The 16,384-nt window shown below is 40.3% G+C and overlaps 3 protein-coding genes across 11 annotated transcripts in view; 2 read left to right on the forward strand and 1 right to left on the reverse strand.

Annotated features, from left to right (window-relative positions):
• GFPT2 (glutamine--fructose-6-phosphate transaminase 2) overlaps positions 1 to 1,487 on the forward strand; it is a 16,800-nt gene extending 15,313 nt beyond the window's left edge. For both annotated transcript variants that reach the window (XM_085236288.1, XM_085236286.1), the window contains exon 19: positions 587 to 1,487. In XM_085236288.1, coding sequence (XP_085092414.1) covers positions 587 to 631 — 45 coding nt within the window. In that variant the 3' untranslated portion in view covers positions 632 to 1,487. The remainder of the gene's footprint in view (positions 1 to 586) is intronic.
• The window catches only part of LOC146543343 (uncharacterized), a 6,313-nt gene extending 3,752 nt beyond the window's left edge, over positions 1 to 2,561 (reverse strand). For 2 of the 4 annotated variants that reach the window (XM_085236294.1, XM_085236293.1), the window contains exons 1-2: positions 1,716 to 2,555; positions 65 to 133 (exon numbers count right to left, since the gene is read on the reverse strand). In XM_085236294.1, coding sequence (XP_085092420.1) covers positions 1,905 to 2,555 — 651 coding nt within the window. In that variant the 3' untranslated portion in view covers positions 65 to 133; positions 1,716 to 1,904. Of the gene's footprint in view, positions 1 to 64; positions 134 to 260; positions 338 to 1,715 lie in introns of all 4 variants that reach the window. The other 2 variants (XR_014886489.1, XR_014886488.1) reach the window with 2 other exon arrangements.
• MAPK9 (mitogen-activated protein kinase 9) overlaps positions 1,982 to 16,384 on the forward strand; it is a 27,228-nt gene continuing 12,825 nt past the window's right edge. For 3 of the 5 annotated variants that reach the window (XM_085236292.1, XM_085236289.1, XM_085236291.1), the window contains exons 1-7: positions 1,982 to 2,119; positions 6,019 to 6,193; positions 10,227 to 10,356; positions 11,499 to 11,557; positions 11,919 to 12,057; positions 13,586 to 13,751; positions 15,034 to 15,105. In XM_085236292.1, the coding sequence (XP_085092418.1) occupies positions 6,072 to 6,193; positions 10,227 to 10,356; positions 11,499 to 11,557; positions 11,919 to 12,057; positions 13,586 to 13,751; positions 15,034 to 15,105 (688 nt within the window). In that variant the 5' untranslated portion in view covers positions 1,982 to 2,119; positions 6,019 to 6,071. Of the gene's footprint in view, positions 2,120 to 2,472; positions 2,621 to 2,727; positions 2,752 to 6,018; positions 6,194 to 10,226; positions 10,357 to 11,498; positions 11,558 to 11,918; positions 12,058 to 13,585; positions 13,752 to 15,033; positions 15,106 to 16,384 lie in introns of those variants that run through there. The other 2 variants (XM_010719106.2, XM_085236290.1) reach the window with 2 other exon arrangements.

Consider the following 16,384-nt stretch of genomic DNA (forward strand, 5'->3'; position numbering starts at 1 on the left):
AGGTAAGGTTACATGGCATTTCTAACAAAGAACTATGATAATAGTTGCTGCAACTGGTACTTACTGTGGTAGTAGAGGTGGCATTTCACTGCCAATTCTTCAGCCTTTTCTTGAATTGGCATGGATGATGGTTCTAAAAAAAAAAGTAAAGATTGTTTGCTTAGTTTGATTAGTGAAGAATGCAGATGATAATTTTTCAGAAAACTAAGCATTGAAGTGTGATATTGCACTTTAACAGAGAAGAGTTTATTGCTTCGTACAGCTTAGTTTGTTGACTCTGTCTAGGTGTGTCAGTTGGGATGATGACACATCCAGATGACCGTGTTGGAAAGGCAGCCTGTGCAAAACAATATATTAAGATTTGTTAGGAGGTTTTTGCAGGTAATGCTGAATTCAACAGTGAGTTATCTACAGATCTGTAGTCTCTTGTGTGCATTAGGATGTCCAGAATAAAGCAGAACTCAGTAGGAATTCTTTTCTAAAAAAGCAAAGAACACCAAACCAAAACAGCACACTAAATGAACTATCAAATGTGGAATGCCAGTTGTATTCTGTCACACACTGAAAGCCTGTCTTTTTGTTCTAGGTGGATTTTCCAAGGAATTTGGCCAAATCAGTTACTGTAGAATAACAGCCAAGAACAACGGATATTTTTGTCACCAGACCTCTGTGTTATGCTTATTGAAATGTGTTGTTCTGAATCAATAGGTACATGTTTTTTCAAAGGGAATGAGAGTGATAACTGGTGAGTGGCAGAAGGATTTGTCTTGCAGCTTTAAAAGCTCCCGATGTGCCTTGTTACCCAAGTGCTTTTGCTCACAGCAAATATTTCTAAGTCTCGAAATTGCCAAAGGATAAGATAAAAATCATTGTTTACACATGGTATACTGAATGAACTTTTCTACTGTGCAATATATACATATATATATATATATACAGCTCTCTTCAGAGTAACTGTGAACATTTTTTAAATTTTTTTTAGCCTACACTACTTAACTAGTTTTAAAGATAAAGTATTTATAAGTACAACTGTATAGCTTTTCTTAAGTTATTTTTTTTTTTTTTAGTACATTGCTTAACTACAGCATTGGTAATGAGTCGACATGCTCAGTACTCATGGAGAGTTTTTGTACAGTTTTTTAGATTTTTCTACTACAGCCTCAAACTGGAAATTGCTTGTCCTCCTCCTCTCAGTTTCCTGCCCCCCTCCTCCTACAGTTTGCACCTGGTTTGTATTTCACCACCTTTTGCAAAGAGTTCCTGTGGCTGTAAATTCTCAGCTGTGTTTTCAGCTCTTCCTCCTGCTTTTAGCTAATGCTGTGAGAAAGCCCAGCAGTGTTTTGTGTACTGCCCCAATTCTTATTGCCTGACTTGTATAGGGCAACAAAATAAGGGAACTTCCAAAACAGTGTATCTGCCGAAAGGTACTTCTGGTTGAAGTGTGTACAATGTAATTAATATGCAATTAAAGAAAATATTATACAGATGCTTCTTGTTTTGGGGCTTTTTTTCCCCCCTTAGTCACTTGTCTGAGCTGAAAGCTGCAACAACAGCACAATGCTCTGACACCAACAGGAGGGCTGTTGTGTTCCAACAGTCAAGAACTGAACATCACCATATAAAAACACACATGCGTGGCACGTGTATTTGGTAAAGAGTTACTGGTGTATTTGAATAAATTCTCCTGTTTTGCTGTGGTGGAGAGATGGTCTCACCCTGCAGTCCCAATTGGTGCCACCGCTGCCGGTGACGTCAGAAGTGCGGTGACAGTCTGACGAACGGTGCTGACATCACGCCGGAGGGCGGGGACCGCGCCCGGATTGGTTCGACCTCCCCGCTCCCACTGCAGTCCTTCACCGCTGCCCTGCCTTATATAGCACCAGGGTTGTCCCGCCCCCGGGCCATCATTGGCTGAACTTCGCGGTATGGGCTCGCGATTGGTCCGAGCGGCTGCCCGTCAGCGCGCTCAGGCCTGGCGCGGCCTGCGCGGAGCACCGGGAGGCCATTGTGGCTGGGGTGGCCCTGCGCGCTGGAGGAGGTGGAGGCGGCGGCGGAGGTGGCTGCGCGGCTCGCGAGCGCCGCGCCCCGTCCCGCTGGAGCCCGACCGAGTGAGGAGACGGTGAGGGAGGCCGCGAGGAGGGCGTTGCGTGCGGCGGGGCCGGAGCCGGACCGAGCCGAGCCGAGCCCCCCGGCCCTGTGCCGAGAGGAGTCCCCTGCACTTCCCGCGGGCCCCGCCCGCCGAGGCGCAGCCGGGGCTGGGCCGGGCTTCCCCGCGCGTCGCTGCCCCGGGCCCGGCCCTCCGGAGTGGGGGGAGGAGGCGGAGGGGCCAAGCCGGGGGCCCCTTCCTTCATCTCGGCCCTGCCGTGCCCCTCGCCCTTCCCGTGCCGCACCGCCGCCCTGCCCGGCCGCGCCCGCTGCCCGACCTCGGCGCCCCGTGCCGTGCTGGCCGCGCTCGGTGCCGGCGGGGAGCCGCGCTGTGCCGCCCCGCGACACAAACCGCACGAGTGAAGGAATTCCGTGAGCGCGCTCGCTCGGCTCGACGGCTGCTCCGTCATTTCACGGCGGACTCATTGCACGGCAGATACACGTTTGAACTTTTCCCCTCCGTCTCCCGGCCGAGGTGCGCCCAGTATTTGCTTTCAGCGTTTGTTTGGCAGCTAAATGACGGCGGTGGCTGTCGGTGAGATCTGCTCGCTGATAGCTTCGGCTGGTTGAAGGCTGAGGTACTTCTCAGAGAGCTGAGTGGATAAAGCAAGTATTGGTTAATTTGCAGAGTACATCTGTGAATGTGAATGCTCTGTGTGGTTTCCCTGTCTTTTCGTGTGTGTGTGGACCCTGGATTCGTTCTGTCTGCAGTGCAGTTTAGCCTGAAGTTCAGTTTCTTGATGTTCACTGTGATAACACGTCTGTATCCAAAACAGCACAGGGAACGTTCCCAGCTGTTCCAACCTGTTTGCTTCAGAAGCTTTTGACGTGGAAAATATCCAGAGAATGGATCTGGTTAATACTAAGTTGCCATTTTAATAGGTGTCTTGCAGAGGTGACTGGTGCAGTATGTACATACACTGTGATGAAGTTGCTTTCAACCCCTAAATGCTTCCCTACTGCAATTCTGTATGACAGCTAATACGTTTATTGGAGTGGGTTTGGTTGTCTGTTTTCCTTTTTTTGATTATTTTACTTTGCATGAACTGAGGCTGAAAACCACTTCTGTAAGGACTTGTGATCTCTTTGCATAGAGTAAAATCAGCTTTATGCTTTTTAATTTTTCCAATTCTATGAGCACATTATTAAAACAAACACAGAAACCTGCACCCAATTTATCTGCATCTCATGCATGCTCAAAAATAGAATAGTATCTTGAAACACTGTGATTGAGTGCCCTTATCAATATGCAGAAGTATGTTTGCTGACTGTCCCATGAATGAATGACTTCCACGTTTGGCACTGCTCCTGTTTGCTGCAGCTAGGGAGCCATGAATGAAAATGTGTATTTCTGAAATGGAAGTAATGCCAACTTCCAAAAGATTCCAGTATGGGAGACGTGTGGGATATGTTGTGTACCTGCGAGGAGGAGTGATGAATCAAATTGCCTCGGGTAGCAGAGTAACAGCTCAGGTTTAAGAAACTTACTTGTCAGATATACTTTTCCCTCTTGAGTGATGGGCAACCTTCTTATTCAATGGGCTTAGCTTCAAAATAGTCTCAGAGCCTTAAATTATGTCAATACTTACAGTCTCATGGCATTTAGCTTTACATTAGTGTGTATATCTGAAATAACCTAAGTCCTGCCTAGGGCTCAGGGTAGGCTGGTGCCCAGCACAGAAAGCTCCAGAGGATGTCTGAATACATAGAGCTTGTGTGTTGTGATTCACAAATCCCTCTTTTTGGGTCTTGTGTAAAGAGCTTATCCTGGCCTTTAAACTGTTTTCAAGAAATGACTTTGTACAGACAAGATTTCTTAAAGTGAGGTTTTTCTTTGGTTCAGGATCACTTCCTTTTCCTCTGCTTCTTTATCACTTACAGAACAGCAGTGATCCTCATTAACCTCTGAAGAAGTACCAGCATAGATCCCACATAACTAACATGTTTCATTTGATCTCCAGTGTAATCCACATCTACACTTTTTTCCCCCTCTTTAAACCCTTTTCAGAGACAGAATCTTGACCTTTTCCTTAGTCTTGTCTTTCCAGCTGTCTGTCTTCCAGCATTTGGAGATGAACAGAAAATACCAGGGCTGCTGTTTGTTAATCAAAAAATGTGGTGCATCAGTGTCTATAGCTCTGGAGTGATAAAAGACAGGAAGGAAGAGGGGGTTCATTCCTTACTGTCTAAATAGCTGCTGGAGGTGACCAGATTGAGTATTTACTTTGTAAAATGCTGCTTAGCTTTTGAGATACTAGAAATTAAAGAGGACTCTAGATATTTCTTCGGAGTGCCTTAAGGCTAACTGTTACCATTTTGACTTTAGTCTCGATTAGCATTTACAGCTTTACATCTTTTTTCCTTGTATGTTTCCTGTGTTCCTGTGCCCAGGCCATGGAGAAGACACTGATCCATCCTGCTGCCAGCTGGGAAGGGAGAGGCCCATATTCTAATTCCTGAAGCTACTAGAAGCTACTCATATAGCTCTGTGCCCTTCCAGGATGTGCTTCTGGGTTGCTGTTGAGGCTCTTCTGCTTTGCATGGGCTCGCCAACGTTCTGTAGACTGGTGAAGAGAGAGAGAATAACTGCTCTTTCTTTAGCTACAAATGATGCAGTACAGCTGGGTGGTTGGGCCAGCTGCTTATAGGGAGGTGATCAGCTTTCATTTCCTGTTTCGGGGAACTCTTGGCTGTGCAATTTAGTCTGGGCTGTAATGGCACTGTCATGATGCATGTGAAATTAAAAAGAGGAGAGTTTCTCAGAGACCTCTTTGGTTATCACTGAGGTAATTGTCATAAAGCATGGAGGGAAGATGGATGCCTGGGAAAGCAAGGTCTGTGCTCTCACTATTGTAGTGATTTGGAATTGAAGAGGTGTAGTCCACTACCTCAATCGCAGGTGTAATTACCTACATCTAATTCATTACAGACAGTTTTTAGCTTAGCACCAACATGCAGTGAGGGAGAGCCTGTAACTTCCTTAGGGAATCTTCTCTAGCACCACACCTCTTCTACCTTTGCAAAATGGGCTTTGTTTCCCCTCCTTCCTTTCATATCTTCTAAAACGTCTAATCAGAATCTTCATAGCTCATTGCTAATCACTACATCCATTGTGTTCATACATTATTTCATTCCTCCTTTCTTTGGGCTTTTGTGCACTTCCTCTTCTCATCTGTTTCTTGTAGGTAACCTACTTAATGAGATCACTTTTTCTCCTAGGCCTTGCACCTTGCTGCTCTCTGGACTCCGTCCTTCAGAAAGTCCAGTCCCAGCTTTGAGAGCACGGCAGATGGGAAAGGTGAACTGCAGTGTAAATAGAATTGCTTTTTGCCTGCAGTTTGCTTTTGCCTTCATTAAAGGGGATTGTTAGTCCTCAAGCACTGTAGTGCATTTGGGATAAGACTTACTGTTACAACATGGCCAGTTCTTTCAAACTTTAGTACCAACTCTCTTAATTCTTGTAGGACTTGAAGAATGCTAACTGTGGCCTGGGATGTCAATGTGTGTTAAAGACAGGAGGAAGGAGAGTGGGTGGTGATACAGTAACTCAAAGTTAGGGAAGTTCTGAGTCCTGGAGTCTCCTACAAGGGTTGCCTGAGGGTGGTGGTGTTTGTTTTCACAGTTGTTTACTTAGCTGCTTTTTGTTTTAGGGGTTGGAACGGAAATGTTTGCTTACAGTTGGGAAAGGTATGATTATTTGTTGTCTCTTCTGCAGGGGTTTTTCATTAGCAGTAGTTGTAAGTGAAGCTGAAGTAATGCTTATTTAATAGTTTGCTATTGAAAAATTCATATGTGTTAAAATATGTATAATCTATTTTCCATTTTGTCTGCCTTGAATTACTCAGATTGAACATTTTTCTTTTTTCCTTTAAGATCTTGAAGCCTGTACCAGGTCCTTGAGAGAGAAAACTACATGACACTACACCATGAGTGAAAGTAAATCTGATAGTCAGTTTTACAGTGTTCAAGTTGCAGATTCAACATTCACTGTACTAAAACGTTACCAGCAATTGAAGCCTATAGGATCAGGGGCACAGGGCATTGTTTGGTGAGTAATAAATATTTTATTTAAACATAAAAAGCTCTACATGCATAACAAAACTTGAATGTGTTCCTGATAGGGGTGCCAGGATATCAAATGTTAACAAAATTGATGAATGCTTTGTCTCTTGCTACAGGTTTATGATGGACTAGTTACTAAAATACCTGCCTGCAGTAGTTCATGTGGGAAACTAGCTTTTGTTTTGATTTTAGGGGAAAAGTAATATTTGGATAACAACATAAATGAAGAGGGTCAACAGATTTCCTTCTCATTAACCACTTTATTTTTGTTTTAGTTGTCACCTTCCCCATGTAGTTATGCTATTATAGTGTAAGGTATGACAATGAGATGGTGAGAGATTCTGGGTTTTACTCGTTTCTTCATCATGGCCCCCTTTCTTCCCCCCCCTTCATTCCCAATCACTCCTGTCCATTTCTAGGAGCCATCAATGCAGTGCCTTGCCATTAACTGGCAGGACGAGGCAAATCAGTGTCATTGTCACTCCATGGATTAACCAGGAAGGGATGCTGTGAGGGGTTGGGCTGGCCGTCTCTTCCTTGCTGTGTCACCTCAGCTATGTGTCCAGCCTCCACTGGCCCAGGACGTGAGAGTCGTTAGTCTGATCCTGAACCTTAGTCTCTTGTATGGCACCACACCTCTGGGCCAGCTAAAGGTAAACACTTTCAAATGTTTTTTAGACTGCGGCAGTCTATTCTGCACCACTTAGTGCCAGCCCTTGTTTTGTTGGGCAAAACTTACTGGGTCACAGCAGCAGATCTTATCGATGCGGTTTTACAATTCCATACATGAGGGAGCAAACAGATGTATCAAGGAACTCTGTCATATCAGACTTAATCAGAAACGCGTGATGGGTTGTTCGTGCTTTAAATCCAGTCTGCAGTTTCTGTCTGCCAATAAATTCTGCAGAATAAGTGTGATGACTCATATTGCGAGCAACCCTTTATACAGCACCTGCCCATGACTTTCTGGCTTTTTTAAAACTTTAAAAAATGTTTTATACTTAGGAAAGGAGTGCTAACAGGTGAAAAAATAAGTGAGAAGAGAACACCGTATTTCATTCTTCAGTGGGTTGAGTGAGGAATGGGTAGGCGTGCTAGATCTTGGTATTAGTGTTTGGGTAAGTGTTAGTGTAGTGCAAACATGTTCTGGGTATAAATATTCTTAATGATATGCTGGTTCTAGATTGTATGTAAGAATTTAGGGTGGTTATAATTGCTTTTCCTTTCATTGGAAGTAGTGCACGTCTAAATAACATGAGTTAAACTAGGCATTGCTTCAAAGCAGTTGGGGTCGTGCTAAGGTCAGCATCTTGGGTGGAGAAAGGGATGATCTGATTTACTGACTTGTTTTGAGAAAACTTGATTTTTGGAACAACAGAGTAAAACATTGCATAAATTTTCTTCGTGTGAAACATCTGAAAACTATGTCCAAATTGAAGAAGGTGCAAAATCTAAATTTCTCTGTAAAAGTCCCTAAAATACACAGGGGAAATATGCAAAATGTAAGGGGACATAGTGTGGAAATCTCACCACAGGAAGAGTGCTATCCTGTCATTTTTGGCTAGGAAAATCTCAGTGTCATTTGCGTGTTGCATAAATGAAATACAAAATGAGAACTCTAGAAAATGAAAAAGGAACTTGGTTGTTTATGTAGAGTTTATTTGTGTATTTTATGTACAAAGAGTGCTTCTATATGTGACTTCTCACACTTCTTAAGTTCTAGCATGCTCAAAACCTTAGAATCTATTTACAAATGACTAACTGCTTGCACAAAATGATTTTCTTGAATTAGTTTTTGTTTCAGGTTTGATATCAGTTTTTCCTTTCTTGCCCTGGATTTCCAATGTTTAATTAGTCAATCTGATTTTTCTGTCCCAACAAATTTATTCTATCCTTCAAAATAGCAAAACTGTGATCTTACAAACTCGTGTGAGTTTGCTTTGTCCATAATTTTCCCTATGCTTGCACTTAAAGAAACAGTCAGGAGTTTGTTGCTGTTTGCAAAGCTGTGTTTGAGCAGTAGGGAAAGAGTGAGTGAAGCGGAGCTGGTGAAGCAGGAGCACATTGCAGTTTGAGGCAAAAGTCCTTTGCCTACAGAACTGAAGCATGATTTCCTGCTGTAATTTAGATCAAGGCGTTTTGTTTGTAAGTCCACTGTGCACATGGTGTCTATTACTCCTAATATTAAAAGCTGGCTCAAGATGCAAAGTTTTAAAAGTGGTCTGAAAACCTTAATAGAACTCACTGTGATCAGATTGATGTTGCTTTTGGGTGGGAGGACAGACGTGGAGGTTATTCAGAGATACCAAATACAGATTCTTTGTTGAGATGTCATGTCAGTCACTCTCATGTGGATAAGCAAAAAAAAAAAAAAAAAAAAAAAGAGGTGAAGTTGTTTGTATGTGCTGGGATGGAGCCTTCACACATACCTGGTTGCTGAGATTGCAAAGGGGTATCTTCCCTAAAATTTCTGTCCCGCTGTTGCAGTGGTCTTGCTGCTCATGACTGGCTTGAGCAGCTGTTTATTGTGTACCCTGTTGGTTACTGGTTGTTTGCTAATATCAGGGTGCTGTTAAAGCCATTAATATAAATAAAATTGTACATAAAATGTCTTTTAGATGAAATATTGGAAACACCAGAGCTTTCATCTTTCATATCTGGGAGGAAAACTGTTTCTCACTGGTTCCCTTCCTCCCATTTTTTGTTGTGTTTTGCATAGTTAAATAAAAAAAGCTTTAAATCTGAGAGTGATTATATCATTGAGTAATAACTTGCATGTGTCACAGAACTGAATTGAAATGAAAAGTAGCAAGCCTTTAATGACTATGGTGCTGTGATTGAAATGTGGGCACTGAAGTGTGCCTCCCAGTAAACAGCATCTTGTGGGTGAACCCTGCCAAATGCTGGTGGTGCCTTTTCCAGTAGGGAAGGCAGTGATTTGGTGTTGATAAACTTCATGCAGTTTGAGTATTGCTGCTGGAGATGAGCTGCATTTCTTGTAAGAGTGCTGTAGTAGGGTGGTCCTTCCACATCTGTGTGTGCTGTATGTGTCCTGATGAGGCAGGGAAGGAGCTCACAAAGTGGCAGCTTTGGAAAAGACATGAGTGAGAATTCTTTCCTACCATATGAAAGTAGCATTGAATGGAGATCATGTGGGATCCTTCTTTAAAGCCAGAGAGGTAATAGATTGCAACTCCTGTGTCGTTCCTGGCATGCAGTTGCAGGTATTTTGTCAAATTCCCTGGGTGTTATTAATGAAGAATATTCCAACCTTAGTCTTGTTCTGGATATACACGTAATTTAGCCTTAGATTCTTACAGTTTTTGAAGTGTTTGCACCTGTACCTTCAACTACAGAGGGAAAGAACAACTGAAAAAAAGACACCAAATTAATGCTCATTTTCATTTTTAAGCTGTTGCATGGCTCCCTACGGTGCGTAAATCTTTCATATTGATTTTTGTTTTTGCTGAAACCAGACAATTCATTTTCTGCACTAAAATTGCTTTGAGTTGTAAACTATCCACATAGATGAGAGCACTGACGACTGCAGGACAGATGTTGTGACTGTTCTTTAGGAAAGATAAACTAATACTGCAAATGTTAAATGACTGTCAGTCAGCAACAGTGCCCAGAAAAATTCCCAAGTGTACAGACTAAGCTGGAAATACAGGCAGCTGAAATATTACTTAAAGACATGTTTAACGTATTTTTAGATCTCTCAATTTTGAGCAAAAGTCTCAAGTCAGCAGATTCTGTCCTATTTGAGGGAGGGGAGGGCACAGAAGGCTTTTCATAAGAATGTTGATGGCTTCTGTTCAGCCTACCTTTGTTTGTAAAGGAATGTTTAGATTCTCTTTTAATGTGTTTTTTCTAAATATAAAATGAAGTTAGCGTAAGCAGCTTAATTCATATTTATTTCCTCAAATCTTGACTTCTTTCTGTGTTCCCATCTCCCCTCTTCCCTCACCTCTCCCCCAAGCAGACTTCAACTTAAGCTGTTTGTTTTTGACAACTTGCAGTGCTGCGTTCGATACGGTCCTTGGAATAAACGTTGCTGTAAAGAAGTTGAGCCGTCCTTTTCAGAATCAAACCCACGCGAAAAGAGCTTACAGAGAGCTTGTTCTTTTAAAATGTGTCAATCACAAAAATGTAAGTCTGCCTTTGTATTTCCCTCTCTCATTCTCTCATATCTAAAAAGCTCAAGATTTGCTTTCTTGCAAATCTGTAACCAAACTAGCGAAAAAAATGATGAGAGAAACCAGAAAAATTTGCAATGGGTTTTACAGTTATTCACAGTGTGAGGTTCAGCTCTTGGATGAGTTGTTTGGAGGATGAAGTGCCAAGAACAGCAGGCTCTTGTTGCAGTGTCACTATGGGTTTACCATCAGTGTAGACTTCAGAGATGGTTTTGCTGTGGTGCTTTTGCCTTTTTACATCCAACTACAGCAAGGCCTGTTTGGCACTGGGTTTGGTTGTGGGGTTGGCTCTTGTAGCTGCTCTGTAGTTATATTTCCTGAGTTTATGCAAGAGTTTTATTAAATGTAATGTTTGACTGGTAGATTTGGAAGGTATAGTGGTGCAGCTTGAAAACTTGCCAGTAAACACAACTGAAATGCAGACATGCCATACATGCATACAAGGTCATTGAGCCTTCTAAGATTCTAAGCCGTAATGTCAACACTTGAACGTACAAGTACAAGAATATAGATCACAATGTGTTGCATTGTGATGCCAGCATGAACTGGAAACAGTGCTGATTGTGAAAGTTTTGTACTGGAGTGTCAAATCTTCTAGGGCTGCTGAAATAAGCTTTTGGTGAAGTCCAGAAGTAGCAGAATAGAGGCAAGGTTGTAATTAAGGATGGCAACATAGTAATGGTAGGAGTTCTTTTAGAAATAATGTGTAACAGTGTAATTGAATGGGATGGCATGGGGCGCCTCTGCTCTTGTTGGACAGTGTTAAAATTTCTTGCCCAGTACTTGATTTAAAATAAGAGATTATTGTTTATGTGGGGACAAAAGGAATACATTTCAGGTACTGAAGAAGGACAAAGAGGTGTCATATAACTTGGAGGAAAATAAAAGTCTGTGCCCTGTTTTAGTCCCTTCAGCACTTGTGCTGCAGTTTTCAACTGTATTTGAAACAACAGTTCTTCAGTGTGAGTGAGTTAAGTGAAACCAAGTAATATTAAATTGTGTTTAGTACCAGTATGTTTTTGGCTTTGAATAATAATTTCGGTAATAATTGGATTTTAATTTGAATTCAAGCTGAAGCTTCTTTTTTCTTTATAGATAATTAGCTTATTAAATGTATTTACACCGCAGAAGTCACTAGAGGAATTTCAGGATGTGTAAGTACTAACTTTTATCACAATTTTCCTGACAAATATTCATCTTAGCCATAGCAGCATAGCTCTGGTGTCTTACAGTCTTTATGCTGAAAGTAGAGGTTAACTGAAGTCTAAGTTTAAGCTTTAGTTAGTCTTTCTTGACACTTCCAAAATAAATTGAGAGATAAAGTTGTTTTGCTACAAGCATAAAATGGAAGTGGGAAAGTTATTTACCTTTTATCCATGGTGATTTAATTTTGGGGTATTCATACGTTCCAGTGAATGACCCTAATTTTGGAATTGTGTTAATGCACGATCTTTTCTTAAAATCATAAGCTTTCTTAATGTTCTTACAGTTTATTAATGTTTTCTTATGCTTCAGATATTTGGTTATGGAGCTGATGGATGCCAACTTGTGCCAAGTTATTCATATGGAATTGGATCATGAAAGAATGTCTTATCTCCTTTACCAGATGCTATGTGGTATCAAACATCTCCACTCAGCTGGTATCATCCACAGAGTAGGTAGTATTAGATCATTACTGATATTCTTTCTGAACACAGACGTTCTTATGAACCTGAGGGGTAGGCAGGGAATTGCTCTTCTGTATGTTTACAGTTCTTTTGTTCATACTATTATTAAACCTGGAGATTTTCAGATTTGAAGATGAAGACCAGTGTATTGTTAACAGATCTTAAAACAGATCGGTTCTGTGGGTTTAAGTGATGCTGAATTGATCAACACATAAAACATGAGCAACTGTATACCTTCCAAATTACTAAAGAATGAGTCTTTCTAATTTAATATTTGACTTTTATAAGTTATATTACCAAATGATTGGTCAGAACTTTCAAGTCCTGAGCGTACTTCATGCAACTCTGATTCTGGTTTCCTGCAGCTGCTCTTTGTATTTTCCATGACCAGTCAGTCTATCTGACAGTCTTGGTTTTTTTGTTCCTTTCCTGTTCTTCTTTTCTCCTATTTCCTGGACACATCTTTTAAATCTCTTTTCCCTGGTAGTTGAAAAATTCAGTCAGCTTCTAGTTTAATGTGCTTTTTTTCTTCATATTCAATCCATAAACATAATTGAGTACCTGTGTAATTTGCAACAAATCTTCTTTGCCATGCTGAAGAAATCTACCATTGTGTATAGTTAATGTGTAAGACTGAAAGGAGGGGGGAGGGCTGGAACTCCAGCTGAACTCCACCTGACTTGTTGGCTGTGATTTGGAGCTAAAGGGGAGACAAAATGTTTGCTGAGAAATTTGAACCCATTGGAGCTGACAGAGCAGGGCAGAACTGATGCTGGTTGAACATGGAAATGGACCATTGGTGGAACCAAACTAACCAGCCTATGAATAGCTAAAGAAAGGCAGGAAGTTTATTTAAATGGAGAGGCTAAAGTGGATTGTGTTGGGTTCGTCTGGGACCAAAGCAAAAAAACCTGTCAAGACCTTGAGTGGAAACTCTGGATTAGATGAGAAATTGGATTTTGGAAAAAAGCCAGGCTAGGAAAGGGACAGAACTTGGATAGCTCAAAGGAATATGTCTAGGGATGACTTAAGAGAGTCTGTGACTAAACACAGCTTGAAATAATGTATGTGACACCAACCTCTGTTATTAATAGATGAATATTGAAATCTGATATGCTTCACATGGCCCAGCATTATAACAAGATGAGACAACAAATTTCACTGCCAACTACTGTAAATAATTATTCAGTTATTTCAAGAGAAAAGTCTGTACAGGATATTAGAAAATGCAAGCAAGCTGTGATTCAATACCATTCTGCAAAAATTTGTTGCTTTCCTATTTGCATGTCCCTGTCTCTGTTAAGAAAAGGAAGTTCTGCACCTGAAAGCATAATTCACGTGGTCGAAACCACGTCAAATATTTGAACAGAGTCAAAATGTACATCTGTAATTCAAATTCTTGTAAATGAATGTAAAACTGCTATTGTGAGGTGAACTGGTGCCGTGACTGACTTCAGAGGGGGGGGTGTTATTCACTATGTAGATCCTTCCTTAACTGCACTAATTTCTTGTTAGGATTTGAAACCCAGCAACATAGTAGTAAAATCAGATTGTACACTCAAAATCCTTGATTTTGGACTGGCAAGAACAGCGTGTACTAATTTTATGATGACTCCATATGTAGTAACACGATATTACAGAGCGCCAGAGGTTATCCTTGGAATGGGATATAAAGAGAATGGTAAGTTACTGGAGTAATGCTTTAAATTGTTTGTCTAAAGCATGTGTCTCCAAACATAATAGCTTTAAAAGGCTGGGACAGAGCTAATTTCCCTCTGCTATGTCTATTTTTAATGCTAATCATGTTACTGGAGATTATTAAAACATAAAATATACAATAAGTATTTGGTGGGGAATAGGAGTTTTCTGCTGTATCCATATCTCCATTTAGCATGTACTGTTTCTGCTTCCCTGCTGTCTTGCCTTTTCCTCTGTTGTCCTGTTGCCATTTTCTTTATCTTACCAATCTATGAGATACCTATGCTGCATGATGTTTTAGAAAACCAACTAACCAATGATCAGTGTGTAAATAATAAACCTTTTTATCACTGTGATTTTTACTGTGAAGCATATTTTAAGTCTGTCCCCTCAGTGTCTGTGATGATTTCATTAAAAATCTATTTCAGATTCTCCAATAAACCATGTATTTTATTCTCCTAAATCTATATAAATAGCACTTAAAGAGGCTGGGTGTTGTACTATATATATACTGGCTTTAATATATTGAACATTCAGCCAACAAAACTACTGGCAAGGAAACTGTCCTTGACCTGCATTACTGTTCTACTTGCTGATATTTTCTAGCTGTGAAGTAACATTCTGCCTCCTCTGGTCTTCTAACCTAGTATGTCTTTTTGGTTTTTCACTGGGGCTTGGGGATACCTTACTGTTTATAACTTTAGCTGTGTGATACAAGGGACTCACAGGACCTAGATGAGCCACTGACAAATTTACATTGGTGCACGTGAACTTGTTCTGCTGCAAGTGCTCACGTGGATGAGAGCATCTATGGAGGCAGTTCTGGATGGGACAAAAATACTTATCTGCACGACTATAAATAAACAGTGTGAATTTACAAATAAATAATTGTGATATTTAAAAAACCTCTTTAATCTTTTGTCCTTGTTACACCTAACATATGATAGTGGATATCTGGTCTGTTGGGTGCATTATGGCAGAAATGGTCCTCCATAAAGTCCTGTTTCCAGGAAGAGATTGTATCCTTCTTCACGGTCGTTTCAGAAGTGTAATTGCTGATTATATTTTACAAAGTGCTGAAAAAACAAAATTTAGCAACAGTTTAATTAGTTGGCATTGAAATGATTGAAAATTCATGTTAGCAGTTTGGTTTTCCACATCGTTGTGTTTTATTGTAGATGCTAGATGTCTTCATTTTGTTTGTTTGTTTTCCTCACTTTTGTTCATGATACGTCATAATTTGATCATTTCATTTTTACTTTCAGTTGATATCTGGTCAGTTGGTTGCATCATGGGAGAATTGGTGAAAGGTTGTGTGATATTCCAAGGCACTGATCGTATCCTTCCCTAGTCATCCTTGAACCCCATTCCACTCCCAACAGAAACATATTCTGATCTGTATGAAAACGTAAAGCACTGTTTTCAATCATGTTTTAGTAGATCTTCTGTAAGCTATGAAATTAGTGTCATTGACCAAATTGTTGAGCTTTCTATCTTATTTTCTTAGCAGACTATATTTATTGTAATTTGTACTGATTGAATCTGTAGAATTTATATTAAGAGCTTCAGCTTTTCTATCTTCTATAGAATGCTGGTAGGTTAAAGAGAAAAAGAAAGCATTATCTGTTTTTTCTTACTGTTGTTCTTAGTAGATAAGTGTTAGAAGCAGAAATCTACAGAGTTAGCATTCACTGTGCATGGGTTTTGCTTCCTATTTTGTTCAACTTATTTTTTTAATGTACGAGTTTTTTGAGTTTCAACCCGACCTTTTTTCTCACTCATTAGGATGCTGCTGTCCAGTGAGTGCTAATGGCAAGCACACTGCATGAAATCTCTTTTTCTTACTGTTATGATTTAACAGAAAAAACAACTTTTTAAAAATTTTTGTTATCATTTTGTGAAAACTTTATTTTGGACTTACTTTTTCTCTAAGATTATCATTCTTTCACTTTCTCTTCCAGTATTTTTGACCCAAGTTTGTCTTCACAGAATTGTACTTTGTTACGTGATAGAAATTGTGGGAACCTTTTGGTATTAGAAATAGAAATCTTTGTGCCCTCATGCCCTTAAACTTGGGAAATCTCAGTAACGTATTACTGGATCAGAAAGAAGCATTTACACTTTGTGAGGTGGATAAAAACGAACATTTAATCAAATGCATATTCTTCAAATAATTGCCTGTGTTTAAAAGTATTTCCTAGAAAAAGAAATTAACACAGTGGGCACATTATCAAGTTCCAGTTAGAGGAAAACTTGGATTTAAACCAATTTCATCCTTTATTAAAAAAATAGTCTTGCATAGTAGTAGTGTTCTAGGGCAAGATATTCCAAATTGATCAGTAAGTAAATAGAATGCAGAAGATACAATTAAACCACAATTGCCCCTGAGGGCTGTAAGTCACACGAAACCAAAGGATCTGTGGTCCAAGATATTGAAATAATACGTTGTATAATATTTCTGCTTGTCAGCAAGGATAAGCTGGGTCCAGCACTTAGAGTAGCAAGTATATGTTCCTAAAATCTTTTCGTAGATACATGTCTTGTAGAGGCTATTTTAAACTTAAAGTTTCATGACACTAATCTTCAGCAGTTGATCGTTTAGCAGTTAGTTGCATA

This window comes from Meleagris gallopavo, chromosome 15 (genome assembly GCF_905368555.1).
Source record: "Meleagris gallopavo chromosome 15, MGAL_WU_HG_1.1, whole genome shotgun sequence".
NCBI classification, from domain to species: domain Eukaryota; kingdom Metazoa; phylum Chordata; class Aves; order Galliformes; family Phasianidae; genus Meleagris; species Meleagris gallopavo.